Below are 15000 nucleotides of genomic sequence, written 5' to 3'. Positions count from 1 at the left end.
CACACAGTACATAGATTTTACATCTCGGGAAAGAACATGTCCTGTGTCATACAGCTGAAGATGTTCCTGTGCAATCTCTTTTGTTGAGTCCTTATGAAGCTACAAGTCACAAATCCAAGATTCTGCTCCCTGAGGACGCGTTAGTGAGACATAGCACTGTTTTCGTTTTCTGCCTATCCTGAATGCTCTGTGAAACTTCACCTTAAATACCATCACGTAACAATCACAAAAAACGTTTGCTAAAGGCCATATATACTAATAAAAAGACAGTGGTGCTTTCTGACATTCTGAAATGCTCTGAAAAACCAACTTTCCCAATACTAAATACAACAAAATAACCTTCATAAAATATAACTTTTCTCCATTTACACTTTTTTAAAGGATTAGTACCCTATGCTTTTCAAGCACAGGAAATCTGTGAAATAACTCCTAATATGGACAGATTTTTTCTTTTTTTTTTTTTAATACATAACTTAAGAGGCTGGAGAGTTTTAACTCAAGTCCAGTCTCTAAACAAGGAATATTCTTGCTTACTTTAAAAATGGAAACAACATATAGTTCCATTATAATTGTTAAAAAGTTAGCTTTACAAACATGGGAATTTTAATTTAAAAAAAATTCTTAACAAAACTATACAGTGTACAAATTACTGTCTACAAGGTAGGCGGTTCATTAAGAAGACCTTTCGTTCTTCTCGCTACTTGCAGCTTCACAGATTCATTCACATATTTTTTTTAATGGAGCTGCCCACCCGAACATTACCCCATAACTATATTGCTATAATTAAGATTTTTGCCATGTCTTTATGTACAGTCTCCTTCACTGCCTTTTATTTATTTTTCTTAGACAAGCCTCAAACGCTCATGTCACTCCAGAGGAAACACTTCAGAGGCACTGCGAGTGGTGGGCTGCAAAGCAACGTAACAAAAGCTGAACAGTGCCGCGGGACTGGGGGCTGGAGACACGGCCCCCTACGGATGCCCTTGGGTGACCTTCACCATCCTGAAGCTCTGCAGTTCTGGGTAAGGGAGGGGCGTGCAAGACCTGCAAAAGTGGTGCCCTTGGTGAGAATATACTTCCTGGTAAAAGAGGAGGAGACCAAAAAATGGATTTGAGATATATATGTAGTGTTTTCAATAGTTTTATTTTAAAAGGAAAGGAGAAAAAAATTGATTAAAAAATAAAAAGCAACACTTGAACTAGGCCTTTGTATTCAAGAGGCAGGCAGGAATACCCACAGTGTGTAACGTATTTAGCTAGAACTGCTCACTCAACTGGTAAAAAAAAAAAAAAGAGAGAGCACATCTGCTCTTAAAAAATACTGCATGTCTTGTGAGGTTGATGTGTTCACCTAATAGGTTAAAGATACATGAAGAACTTGGCTGAGGTGATACAGGGCAAGTATCACAGAAATGGTTGGACTTACTTTTGAACTTGAGCTGCTTGGATCCTGCTGTGCTATTCAGCATCTGGGCTATCAAACTGAATGGGCTAATCAAAAACAATTCTCAGGCCTATAAGCATTGCTCCAAATTATTCATTATTAAATGATATGCTGTGAGGACAATGGACAGTTTACTTTATTAGGCCATGGCCTGAAGGAAGGGGTCATGGGGCTCCTCAAGACAGCCCACCATGTGTCACTAATTCTGAAAGATTTTCCTTCTAGTAATGAATCCTCTCAATGGGACTGGGGGTGGGGGGGAGCGGTGGCAAAATAAAACCAGTCTCCATTCACTCTCTATGCCTCAGAGGAAACTAAATCAAACATATATTTGAGGTACCATCCCTTAAAAAAATCCCATCAGCATCTAATGGGCTTAATTCATCCACAGGAACATTCATTTCTTAAAATTCTGTATTTCCCTTCTGCTGTAGTTCTCAGTTTCAAAGGGCAGATAAAAATGAAAACGTAACAAGATTTATTTTTTTGTTCCATAAAAATTGAACTTCGATTTTAATCTGTAAGTCCAAATACATTTAATAATAGCAACCCTCTGTTTAATCTTCTGGATGTATATAAAAGAAAATTCAAAGCGTACTGCCATCTATTTGAAGTAGTGAGTCACAGGTAAGTCATATGTTATCATTGATGAAATGAAGAAATGGGGAAAGGAAGTGGTGAGGGGGGGGGGGAATATGGGAGCATTCCTTCCAGCTGGGATGATGTGTTTTATAGAAGAAAGCGTACTTGTGTGTTAAACCCCCAAAGTGTGAAACATCCGCTATGAGAATATTTGAACAAATGTCTTTACCAAATATGAGACAGGCTCACTCTGAGACAGGTTCACTCTCCACTGTGGATCTGAAACTCTCAAGAAAAACTACCACCACCACCACAAAAAAAAAAAAAATTACAAAGAAAAAAATAAGACAGTTTGTTTTAAGCCAAGTCTGCCTCCAGGAGAATGTGTTGTGTTAACTTGTTCTTACTATTTTTGTTGTCATGAATACCAGAAATGAGTTCAGCTTGCACCCCAGGTGGGAAATTAGAGAAGGGGGAACCTGTGTAAGTTGAAGTTTGTCACAGTAGGCAGAACAGTCGCTTTGCAGCCCAGGCCCATCTCAGGGTGCACTGCTTCACAGCTACACTGTAAAGTGTTCAAAATCCTCCCACCCACCCCAGAATATATATATATGTATATTAAAAAAAAATCCCCTGTCCATCTCTCAGTACACAAAAGGACCTCATCACACTGCAAAAATAGCAGTACCCACTTTGGTCAATTAAAACAAACAAACAAAAAAAAGCATACATTATTTTTTTTTTTAAATCTGTGTACTTACCTATAATAACCAATACAGCTAAAAGCACTACCTACATAGGCAAAACTTGGTATTGCATAATTCGTATAAATTTGAAACCCCTCCCCCCAAATATTAATTGGAAGATGAAAAACATGAAAGGTTAATAGAAAAAACACCAAAATACTGAAAATATTGCTGGTCGATTACAATTTTTAAGCGGCAACTATACACAGCCATGATATGCTTTATAAATGTGAGATAAAGGTATAACTGTCTAAAAAATCCATGATGTCACACATTTTTCTTCGTCTGGAGTACAAAATATTTTGTCATAAAAATGGTAAAGATTTAAAATGATAATAAATGCAGCAAAACAAGTGTAGTGATGTCACTTTTTTGATTTTTTTTGTGGTTTTTTGTTTTTTTTTAGATTTCAAGGCAAGGCACGTAATGTGGACATTATATCTTCGTGCAAATTAGGATTACTGGAAAGAGTATTTTTAATTAAAATTTTAAGAGACATAGAGGCAAAATGTGTCTGCCCATGCACACTACAGATCTGTCAATACAAGAAATTTGTTGAACAAGGCTAATGTCTGAAAGCACCATGCAAGTTTTCAGCACCCTGATTACATTTGTTTTCTCAAGAGTGCGTTTTTATATCCTACACCCTGGCGTTCCCAGTTTGTAAACTGTAAGCTTTACCCCTGTGACATGGTTTTGCCTGCCTCTGTCTCTATAATGCAGATTTTATAGAACCTTTTGTATACCCTATGGGTTCTTGATGCAACCAGTAATTTTAAATAAATAAATTCTACCTCCAAGGAGGCTGCAGCTAAACCAACATAAGTGCTGTGTTTTCATTAATTTTTTTTTCCCTCAAGCACATGATTTGTCTTGATTTAATGCCTTTTTAAAGCCCTCAAAAACTGAGGGGAAAATAAATTCGTTCAAAATTATTTTAAATTCTTTTTTAATCCCCTCAATTTAGAGTCCAAGGGCTGAAGGACTTATAATCATGATTCCCCTTTAGATATAAATTTATAAATTGCACTTGCCTCTGTTAAGTGTTTCTTTTGTGGGGAAAATATTATATTAATTTTTACTGTTGCATGCAGAGATAACACTTCACCTACATAGAGGCATTTCTTCCATAGAGCCTTTGTGTTCAAACTGTTTTTTTTTTCCTTTTTTCCTTTTTACTTTTTTTTTCATTTTTTTCTTTTCTTTTTTTTTTTTTTTAAAGATTTCAAACTGGGTTACACACTGGAAAAGGCTGGGTTAAGGGCCAAAATTTAATAAATCTGTACTGATAACTAAAGGCTACAGAGATTTTATATATATATTTTTTTAACTTTTAGAAATCAGAGTGCTTATAAAATGGCTGGCTCATGGCTCTGTCACCCAGCACCTCTGATGCCGCCTCCTAGCCTTTGTTGGTGAAATAACCAGGAATAGTGATTCCATGCGTAAACAACAAGAATACTAAACCAATAAAACTAGCTTATCATGCAAATATTAAGGCATCTAGAAAGTCAGTTAAAATATATTGTCATAGAGACAGAACATCTATTTCCCAGCGGACTTCATTTAACAAAGGCTACGTTGCAGGGGCTGCGATCTACCATCAGTGAAATATCATCGACCCTTTTTATGTCATTACAGTTTCAACCTTAAGGGAATTAGTGATTGTAAGTGCTGCAATTGCTGGTCTATTATCTTCTTTCTTCAGGTTCTTTCCTTTCTCCCTTTTTGTTTGTTTTGTTTTGTCCAGTCTTCCTCTTTTCCTTTTTTTTTTTTTTTTTAATTTCTTAAACTATGGTTGTATTTCATTTTCCCTCAGTTGCTCGTTTCTGCTTGAAGGAAAGGTTCTCCAATTATGTTCAAACTGTAATTTTGGACATTTGCCGGTAGGATGGGTGTCCTATTTGATACTTGGAAAGGAACCAAGCTAGCCCAGGTACCAGGACTGTTGACAGCAGAGGGGCAGGAGGGAAGGAAAAGAAAAAGAAAAAAAATACAATGTTAAAATCTACAACAATATTAGAAATATAAATTCCATAGGCATTAAAATACTTTAAACTTTTTCAAAATTACAATTTAAAATGAGCTAATATGCTAAATTATAAATATTATATGTACATTTACTACATGGTCTATTTCTTTCACAGAAGGTAAGGCTAATTGTGAAGCAGAAAAACCTCTAATCGGGCTCAAACACAATTTTTGAAGTCTGATTGAGAATATTCTTCCCAAAATACTTGATTTCCTTTTCGATATATATACAACATGATTATCCTGTCCACAAAAAGAAAAAGCAGCAAATCTACAACTGTACCTATAATATAGTTTGCCAGTTATATTCTCATCTTGTTTTACTTTTAATTCACAAGCAATTCAGTGATAAGATGGGTTTGAATTTTTTTACCTGCCTATCAGTTGAATAAAACTGAAAGCCGTAATACAAGTTATTTCTTTTCCCTCACAATCAGAAAAAAATACATTTTTCAGAAAGGCCAGTAATTTGTAACATGTAATTTGGTATGCTGAAACTAGAAGCCTGGGTATTCCTGTCCCTTCCCATCAGTAACGTTACCACATCAGAGATGCTCTGAATTTGGGGAGTTTTGGGGAGTGAATAAGAGTGCTGGAGGGAGTAAGTAGTTGAGATTCCAGCCCCTCTCCAACCAACTTGAATTTCAACTATGTTGGATTTAGGGCTGTTTTAAAAACAAGTTTGAAAAACAGTTCTCTAATTGCTACTGGCATAAGCTCTCATTAAACAAGCATCATGTGTAGGTAAATTACACCAGATCTACATATCACAAAACAACGCCACACCATACATTTTGGGGTATAACTAATCAGATGTACTACTTGTTTCAACACTCAACTCAGAATAAGTGTCAGCTAAGTAACAGCTTCATAAATAATCATGAGCCAAGAAAACATCAAATTGACAATTCTATACCCAGTTTTGTCATGATCTGACAGGGAGACAAAATTTCAATGTTTTAAATTTCATTGAGTATCCCCTTCTTTACTTTAGCAATCATGAGGTGAGGGATACTATTATTGTAGCAATCAATCTAGACACCCTCATTTTTTCATATTTGAATTCCAAAGGTACTAAAACCTTTATGGAATAGTAACCTGAAGGAAAAATTTTGTCAAAAAAAAAGGAGAAAAGAAAAAGAAAACTTGAATTAAAAAAAAAAAAGAACTTGATATGTAACTTTTTTTTTACTCTATACAAAATGTGGCTTATTACTACCTGTCTAGATACATGTTTCTGAGTTAATATTTTAATTTAAAAAATTCACAATGACCTTTTATGCTCGAGGGATTTTTAAGATTAGACAATGAACTCCATGATAGCAAAGTCCACCTCTCTTTTTGCTGTCCATCTAATATAGTACCTAGCACATAGTAACTGTTCAATAAATTTTTAGATAAACAAATTAAGTGTTCCAAATCACACCCAACTATGTATTTTTTTTAAATGTTGCTCAAAATCATGTATTTTCAGAAATACATTGTGACTTGGCTCCTCTAAAAAGAAAACAGGCATCTCTGAACTTAAAACTAGAGATATTTAGCATTAGCAAAAATTAATTATGCAAGAAAAATTAAATAGCAATTCAAACAAGAAATAATTCAGACTAAAAGATATGTACTCCTTATCTAATGAAAAATCATAATTGTTAAGAATAGTTGTTATTGAAACCTTTTCTAAGAAACTTAATTGCTTTCACATATTTCTTTCTTCCCACACACATCTTCAACAATTATTTCTGTGCTTTGCACTATTGATCGGGAAGAATGTTACACGATGAATCATGGAACTTATTTTCCCCTTCAACTGTACTTCCACCACACTTTGTTACACAGTATTATTACAGCACTTATTACTTCATATCATGATTATCTGTATCTATGATTATCTTACTGACTGAAAGGTTAGCTCTGGAAAGAAAATGACCTTGTCCTCATAGTGTGGCCATAGCTGATGTTAATCATTATTTAACAAAAAAGATAAGTTACAAAAACAGATATCCATTATTTTTAACCTGAAGAAGTGTGTATAAAAAAACTAGCTCAAATTGATAATGCTTGACAGTAAACGACAATGTCAACAACAAACATATCACTTTGCAAAATCAACAAGCTTCCCAAAATAAATGAGCTCTAGAAAGTCATCTAGAGATTGCATACTTTAGGAAAATAAACTATATATCAAATGATTGAAAATAGATGTGAATCCTTAAATGGAGAAATCTATCTATTCACGGCAGAAAAGACACGAATTTGGGGTTTATTTTACAATAGCTTTCTTAACTTTTAAAAAGAGATTATATATTATTATTCTTTGGAAAATACTCAATAAAAATAAATTGATGTTACTGACTAACAGGACTCTTGCTGTAGAATATCTAACAAATTCAATTTAGATGTTTACTTAAACCTTTCAAACCTCCCATCTTACATTATGACCATGTCAAAATTGCAGTGTGCAATATATTTGTCAATACTGTTTATGAACCTTTGGGGGAAAATAAATCTCAAAGATTAACACTATGCAGACCCCATATATGAGTTTTACAAGTCTCTTATTGCCAATTTGTAGGTTAAGTTCAGAACTATAAGGCACAGACATTTTAAAGGGCTTTTTGATAGTCCCATTGAGAAAAAAATCTGATAAAATGAATTCAAAGATTATGACAACAATGCATAGAAAAATGTTCAATCAAACAAAATAACCTAGATCATTCAATTTCAAAAAGATAATACCTCAAATTGAGTAGTTTTTCAGGCAAAAATATAAGAATGCTTTTTTACATACCTAACTCTCTGTATTTAAATAAATGCCAATCATCACCAGTATGGATAAAATAAACACACATATTTATATTTATCTACATATACAAACTAGTTATATGTAAACTGCTTAAAATGTGTAATTCGTAATGGAATGAGGATTATATGGATAACCTTATGTTCAATCCAATAGCTTGTGCCTCTGTCTAAGAGAGGTAAGAATATAACTGAAAGATTTCAAAATAAATTTAAGGTCAAATTAAGCTACTTCAACAATCATCTTCAAGCATGCGTTTATTTTGTTTTCATTACATTTTCCACTGCCAAGTCACTTTTTTGGGGTCTTTTTTTGGCAAACAGAAGATGAGTATAACTGAAAGTTAAAAGCACAGCTTTAGAAAATACATAAAGGCCATGCCATATAGGAAACATCGGGCTCAAAAAAGATTTTAACAGCACCTTAACACAAAGCAGAATTCACCCTAATGACTTCTACTCTACGTATACAATTGTAAAAAACAAAAATGCCTGATATCATTGATAATATTTTCATATTATTCTAACCAAATGTGGCTGTCCCAAAAAGGCAGGACGCAAACAAATTATTTTGACCTTTAGCTATATTAATGGCAGGTGATGGTCCTGCTTCATTTTATACTGACCGGCTGCCTCTGAAACATTGTGCTTCTATGCACCACTCTTCAAGGGAAACAAACTGTGGCATTTCTTTGGTGAAGAAACTCACCAAATAATGTCATTTGAGGACCAACTAAAGGGAGACAGGTAAGTCACGACAACTGAGTTGGAAAAGAAATGTATGTAGACCTCTTCCTGTATGGTTCAGGTGGACAGAATTAGTACAAAAGGGAGAAACTTTCAAGATGATAACCATGCTGAGAGCATACTATGAGCAATGTGCCATATTTGGTATTTTTACATATGCTACATTACTTAACTCTCCCAATGAATTCTTGAAATTGCCATCATTATCGCCATTTCACAGATGAGAAAACCGAGACTTAAAGAACTTAAGTTACTGGCCCAAAGTTACTCACCTAGACCTAGATATGAATCAATTCTGTCTGATTCCCATGGCCATTTTACTATATTATATGGCTTCCTTGGGAAGTCAGACATTAACCCAGCATTAGAAAGAAATTTTGAACAGAATTTCCTGACAGTAAAGTGAATTTGCTTCAGTAGATAGTGAATTTTCCATGCCCCACACAGCTGGATCATAACCGAGCTACTGCTACAGCAGACTTGTACACAGAATGTGTGGTTGGTCTGCATGATTAAGCAACACTGAAATTTGATATATCTATCTCCTCTGAAAACAAATCTAGTTGAAGTTCTCCTAGGGTGACCCGATGATGAGGATTAAAGGAGAAGAAGATACCCACTTCTTCCTTTTGAAAATGATATACTATTTGTATCTTTCTTATCCTGGATAAATTGGATAAAATAGTTGGTCTTCACATCGACAAGGATTAGATTCCATACCTTTCAGTGAAAAAAAAAAAAAAAAGAGAGAAAATTGCTCTGGGCAAGCCAACATTTAATGGTTGTGCTTTTCAAAATTAGGCATTCTGTGCTGTGTCTTCTAGGCCAAAAAAGGATCGGGCCCTTAATATTTAACTGACCCAGGAACCATAGGGTGCCAAATAAACATATATGGAGTCATAAGTTGAGTAAGGAACCAAAAAATAAATAAATAAAGTCAAAGGCTTCATTTTTACTCTTAATCTTAGGTGATTAAAACAATAAGAGCTATTTCAAGAATGGCAAAATTCATTTATTACTAGTCTGTACTTATCTGACAATGGGTAGGGAAAATTGTTTGTCAAACGTCTTATAAAATGTCAAATGTCAAAATGTCAAAGTATCCAATACCCTAATACTTTTCAGGGGAGTAATAACATAGCCCATTCAGGTTTTACACAGTAATTTAATCATAAGACTACCATATTTACTCCAAAGATAGTAAGTACTCTTTTAAGAAGCTTACAAAAAATATTACAGGAATGATGCACAAAGAATTGTATATATTTATACATACTTCAACTGTATCAGTAGCCACATTACTTATAGATAGCAATAAAAATAAACAATGGCCCAGAAAGCATGGAAAATAAATTAAATAAATACCTTAATTTCAAAGAAGGATTTGCCTTTAATTCCTTTGCACCTGATTCAAATATCCACAAGAGGGAATTTTTTTTTTTTTACCTCCTTGGCTAAATACTACTAATTTTATTGCTACAATATTAACACAGAGATATCAGTATCTCTCCTAAAATACACAATGTACAATTTTCCCTATTAGTAGCTAAAATCTGCCTGGAAAAATAAAAATCAAAGGCAAGTTAATTAAGTATTAATTAAGTTAGAAACCATGCTGTCCTGGATTGTATTGTATATGTACGCATTTGGATTGGTTGCTAGCTTCAGTATAACACAAAGGCTGCAGAGAGTGTCTAGTGAAAAAATGCTCATTCAGACCAGTTGAAGAAATATATGGGTATTATTTAAGTACTCATATATTTAAGAATTTCTATATATACATATATATACATATATAATTACATATTAAGAATCTATTTAAGAATTCATTAATATATTAGAACAAAAAAATGGTAATAAATACACTAGTTGCTAGCACTTATATAGTATGTGTTAAACAACAGTGCCAGGAACTGTTCTATATGCTTGACCTACTTAAAAGCTTTTAATCTTCAAAACAAACCTACGAAAAAAGTGCCATATCACTACTTTTCTGATTTTATAGATGAGGAAAATGAAGCTGGGAAGTTACGTGTCTTCCCAATTCATATTGCTATTAAGTTGTAAAAGCCCGGATTTGATCTCTAGCAGTGTGGTTCCAGGATCTATATTCTTACCTACTACACTGTACCTCTTTAATGAAACACACTTCACTTTTATCACTGGACAAGAATTTATATTATCCCTGAATTATTAATGAGATTCTGTGAATTAAGGTCCATATCACTTAGACACACTGAAATTTTCATGGAAGTACAACTCTTTTGAGTTCAAACTTCAACACAAATAACTGCATTTTATCCAATTCCAGATTCTCTTCAGCTGAATGCAATACGTGCATTGATTATGTGCATACAGATGTGGCTATATGTGAACAATTTACATGTTTCGTTCCACTTCAGAGGAGACTAGCCTAGAAGTAAGATATCCAAAGTGCTCTACGCAGGTCTTGGGTTTCTTTGATTTATTTCCCCCATTTTTAAGGCTCATTATTGCCATCTGAACGATCCTATTTGCACGTAAGATGATTTCTAATGATTATTACTATTTGTAATAATCTGTATCGGAAAGCTCCCTGGCCAGCTCTTACCTGAACTGCAAAGTACTCTTGTGGGCTCTCTGGGAAACACCAAATATCATAAACTGCAGGTGGCTCATGGAATTATTCTAACTGCAAGCAATAGCACTTCACAGTAATGAAAGAGAAATGTATTTGTTTCTTAACTAAGTAGGTAAATAGCCTTCTTTATTGCTACTCCTTGGGGACCAGCGGTTTTGAAGTAACATATCAAAACGGTAGGTCGTCAAAGCTCATTAATTTATATTCAATTGTTTCAGATGTGTTTTTTTATTGGGGCATGCTGGATTGAATGTTAACTTTAGCATCTGTAAGTACTAACGTTTTCTAAGTAAAATAATGGCATACGCCAGTGGAATATTTTATCTAATGAAGGGCACGGGGCAGGAAGAGCCCTTATGTATGGGACCACTGCAGCTAAATAGTAAATGGGCTCATTACAATTACTGTACTCTTCTAGTAAAAAGCCCTTACAAAATCCTAGAAGACTCTTCAACCAGGCAATCAATATACTTAAAAGTAATAAAAACTTAATTTCCTGAAAATGTTTACTTTAGACATAAGAAAAATACCCTTCCCTTAAACAGGCCAAATTAAGTAGATTTGTAAAAAGTTATGTTTGATATTTTCCATGTTATAGAATGGAAAATGAAAGAGAATCATTATAAAGGTGGCTAATTGTGAATACATTACAGTACACACACACACACACACACACACACACACGTATAACAACTTATGTAGCTGTGGGAGGTTTTAGCCAATTAAAAAATATGGTATTATCAGGCTCAAAGTAATTATTTGATCTCCTCCCACAGGCAGTACTATAGCGGAGAACCCTGCGTGTGGATTTCCATCCTCTTTCTCCCGTCTGTATTCGACTCTATCCCTGGGCTCCTTTTCAGGGCTATTGTCACAAGTGCTACTGCTCCCCTTATTAGCATATGTGCGTCTTCAACAGCAGACAAAATTTCTACAAACAAACTGCTTCCAAATAGTGCCTTGCACTAGAGAAAACAGCCCGAAGCATAGTAAGTAAAACAGCAATGTAAGTTTTATACAAAAGCAAGAAGTGAGTCTTTCCCAAATAATTTTCACTTAAAAGCAAACATTTGTGTTATTTACACAATTTTACTTCTAAATGAAAGAACTTACTCATATCAGAATTCTGAAGTATAAAAATCACAAATGATTGAGGAACTGAGCATGTTTTTATATTATGCTTGCTACTCTGCCCACATGGGGCAAAAAAGAAAATCTGCCATGACATAAAACAAAAATGAACAAAGGAGAAAACAACTGTATCTACAATTCCTGAATATTTAAAATTTGTGCCCTTCAATTTCTTGAACTTCAATCATCTTTTATCTTTTGTAATTCGACGTTACGCTTACTATTATATCTACTCACTCTATGCTTTGTTATTCAATAGATATGACTAAAAATTTACTGTATATACCTACTAACAGCAATAGCAAACACAAGAATCTGAAAAGTTAAGAAATGTTGCCTTGGGTGCTGGTGGAGCTGATTTCTAAGAGATGTAATACATATGTAAATATGGCACTTTACATAAAACATCTTCAAATCAAGTAGGTGTTTAACATATTTCCTTTCATTGCAAAGGGTTAATCAGAAAGGTTTACATTTGGGAATTTTCTGAATCTCGCTCCTCCCTCTCCCGTCGTGCTGCCAAAAATCATCTGACAGGAAACGTAAGATTAAATTTGTCCTACCTAAGCGAACAAAGAGTGCTCTGAACAGGCCACCGGTTTACTGCAGAGCGGGAACTTTTCTAATCCTGCTGGAATCTGCAGCGCTGCTCAGAAAATATCACGGAAAAAGTTGTTTTCTTTCCTCTAACATCTTGTCTCTGGATCGTCTCATTCTGGTCACACTGCAGATCCTGCTGCTTCTCCCATAAAGGTTAACTTAAAGCTCCAAACATAATCATGTGGAAAATGGACATTATTGATTCCTATGGTCCATTGTTCCCCTATCCTAAGTCCCTGAAGTTCAAGTTCAATCTGGAATTACATCATGTCTGGTTTCTCCTGGTTACCAGACGGCTTGAGACGTGACCACAGCTACAGAAAAAACAAACAGCCTTCTTCACGCTTCGGCTCCCCTATCGATTCAAACGTAAACTTTTTTTCTTTCTCTCAAGTATGCTTCAAGTATGGAGCATGGTTAATTTAGAGATTAAGTTCCAAATTAGATTATCTAATGGCATCTTAATGGATTGCTGACCCATTTCCTGTGGGATGGCAGCATGCAAGTCTGGCTGGAATACAATTAATTTCTTAGGAAGTGTTCTGAAGAGTTTCCTAGATAAAAAGGAAACGTTGTGTTGTGCAAATCTTTCTTTACAAATGGAGAAACTTAGGCAAAACTACAACAAATCCCAATGTGTTTTTCAACAGCCAGATCACAGATATTGCATGTGGGTGAACATCACATAATGTCATTTTTAAGAACAGTCACATTGTTAGTTTTGATTTCACAACAGGTGCAAATGATTTTGATGAGAATGGAGTAATTCTTTCAAATAGATTATTCAAATACAAAGAGCAACACTAGTTAGCAGCCCTGTTACCAAACAATGGTCGTGTGCAAGTTTGGCTTTTGCAATCTTCCTCCTTGAAGCAAAGATTCTTGGGCTCATATACCTTCACATTTCTACTCTAGTCCCTGAGTGGTGCTAGGGGCCCAGAATGGTGTGTAAAAAGTTGAACATTTTGAGCACACTTTAGAGCTGACAGCTGAAAAGGAAATTCAGCACTCTGAGAATAAAGCCCCCCCCCCCCAGGAACTCCATGAACAACCCAGCTGTTGTACTGTAGTTATGTGTCAAGATAACAAACTGAAAGCAGGAAATGCTAACCTAGTGAATTCGCAGGGATCGTCTAAGTGTAATGTTGAAATAAAAGTTAACTCTTAATACTACCTATGAATAGGTCACATACTGCCTTTGTCATACAAGTATCATATGTACATGTATGTGTATATACATGTGTATACACACATGCATATGTACACATGTGTGTATACACATGTACACTCATGCATACATACATATTTACATACAAACATATGATTTGTGACCCTATATTGAAGATTATTTTTGTTTAAATATTCATTCTGAAGCCATTGAGGATATATATTTTACAAAGAACATTTTATGGACAAAGCAAGGAAAATAGTAGGTTCAGGATAGTGTTATGCAAATAAGATTATATGTATGAAATGAATGTTACTACTCCTTCCTTTTCGCGTCCCCCCACCCCCTCCCCCCTGCTTCTGACCAACCAGATCCAAATAATCTTTACTGGCTGCTAAATTTCTCTTGGGAAATCAAGCAACTCTCTAGAATTGCAGTAATAAACGACAATTTCTTACAAAAACATGTGTAAAGTAACTACAGAATGAAGTATTCAACTCATAGAAAGGAACTGCTAACACATGTAACATGGAAAATAGCTGATAAAAAGTCTCTTTGGTGCCATTCAATTATGGCATCAGCCGAAACACAAAAACCCTTCCAATTATTTCAGTAAAATCTTCATTTATTCATTATTTCAGAGGCTGAGCAAATGGTTTGTGTAAACATATCCTTCAGTAACACGCGCATGTTTATTTTAGCCATCTGAGGGCTTCTTCTATGTTTATATAAGCCATCAGACACATACAGCCACTCACTTGTGGCTTTGCCTTTTCCTGAAAGGGGTGAAGGGGGAGAAGAGGGAATGAAACAATAAATCCAGTTTCTCTTTTGCATAAAGCACTCCCTCCAATGTTTTAAAATAACTTATGTTTATATTATTCTTGGATTGTCCTTGGGCTTTCTTTTTCATTCAATTATATTGCTCTTTCATATTTGATAGTGCAAGCTATGTTCTGGCTATAGTTTCAGAAAGAAAGCCAATTAGGGAGTGAACTGATGTATTTGTTTATACCCCACATAACTCACATATGCAACAATATAATTTGTCCACATCGGAGGACAAAGCACAGACACAACAGTACCCTCATGAACAGCATAAGTAACTCAGCAACTATTTCCCTCCTGAGAG

The 15000-nt window shown here is 34.8% G+C and overlaps 1 protein-coding gene across 12 annotated transcripts in view; it reads right to left on the bottom strand.

Annotated features, from left to right (window-relative positions):
- The window catches only part of NFIB (nuclear factor I B), a 301210-nt gene that overhangs the window by 1855 nt on the left and 284355 nt on the right, over positions 1 to 15000 (bottom strand). For all 12 annotated transcript variants that reach the window (XM_019664419.1, XM_019664413.1, XM_019664414.1 and 9 more), the window contains one exon: positions 1 to 4717. This exon is cut by the window's left edge and continues 1855 nt beyond it. In XM_019664419.1, the coding sequence (XP_019519964.1) occupies positions 4700 to 4717 (18 nt within the window). In that variant the 3' untranslated portion in view covers positions 1 to 4699. The remainder of the gene's footprint in view (positions 4718 to 15000) is intronic.

This window comes from Hipposideros armiger, unplaced genomic scaffold (genome assembly GCF_001890085.2).
Source record: "Hipposideros armiger isolate ML-2016 unplaced genomic scaffold, ASM189008v1 scaffold_422, whole genome shotgun sequence".
Classification (NCBI taxonomy): Eukaryota; Metazoa; Chordata; class Mammalia; order Chiroptera; family Hipposideridae; genus Hipposideros; species Hipposideros armiger.
This window is presented reverse-complemented; position numbering and strand designations above follow the sequence as displayed.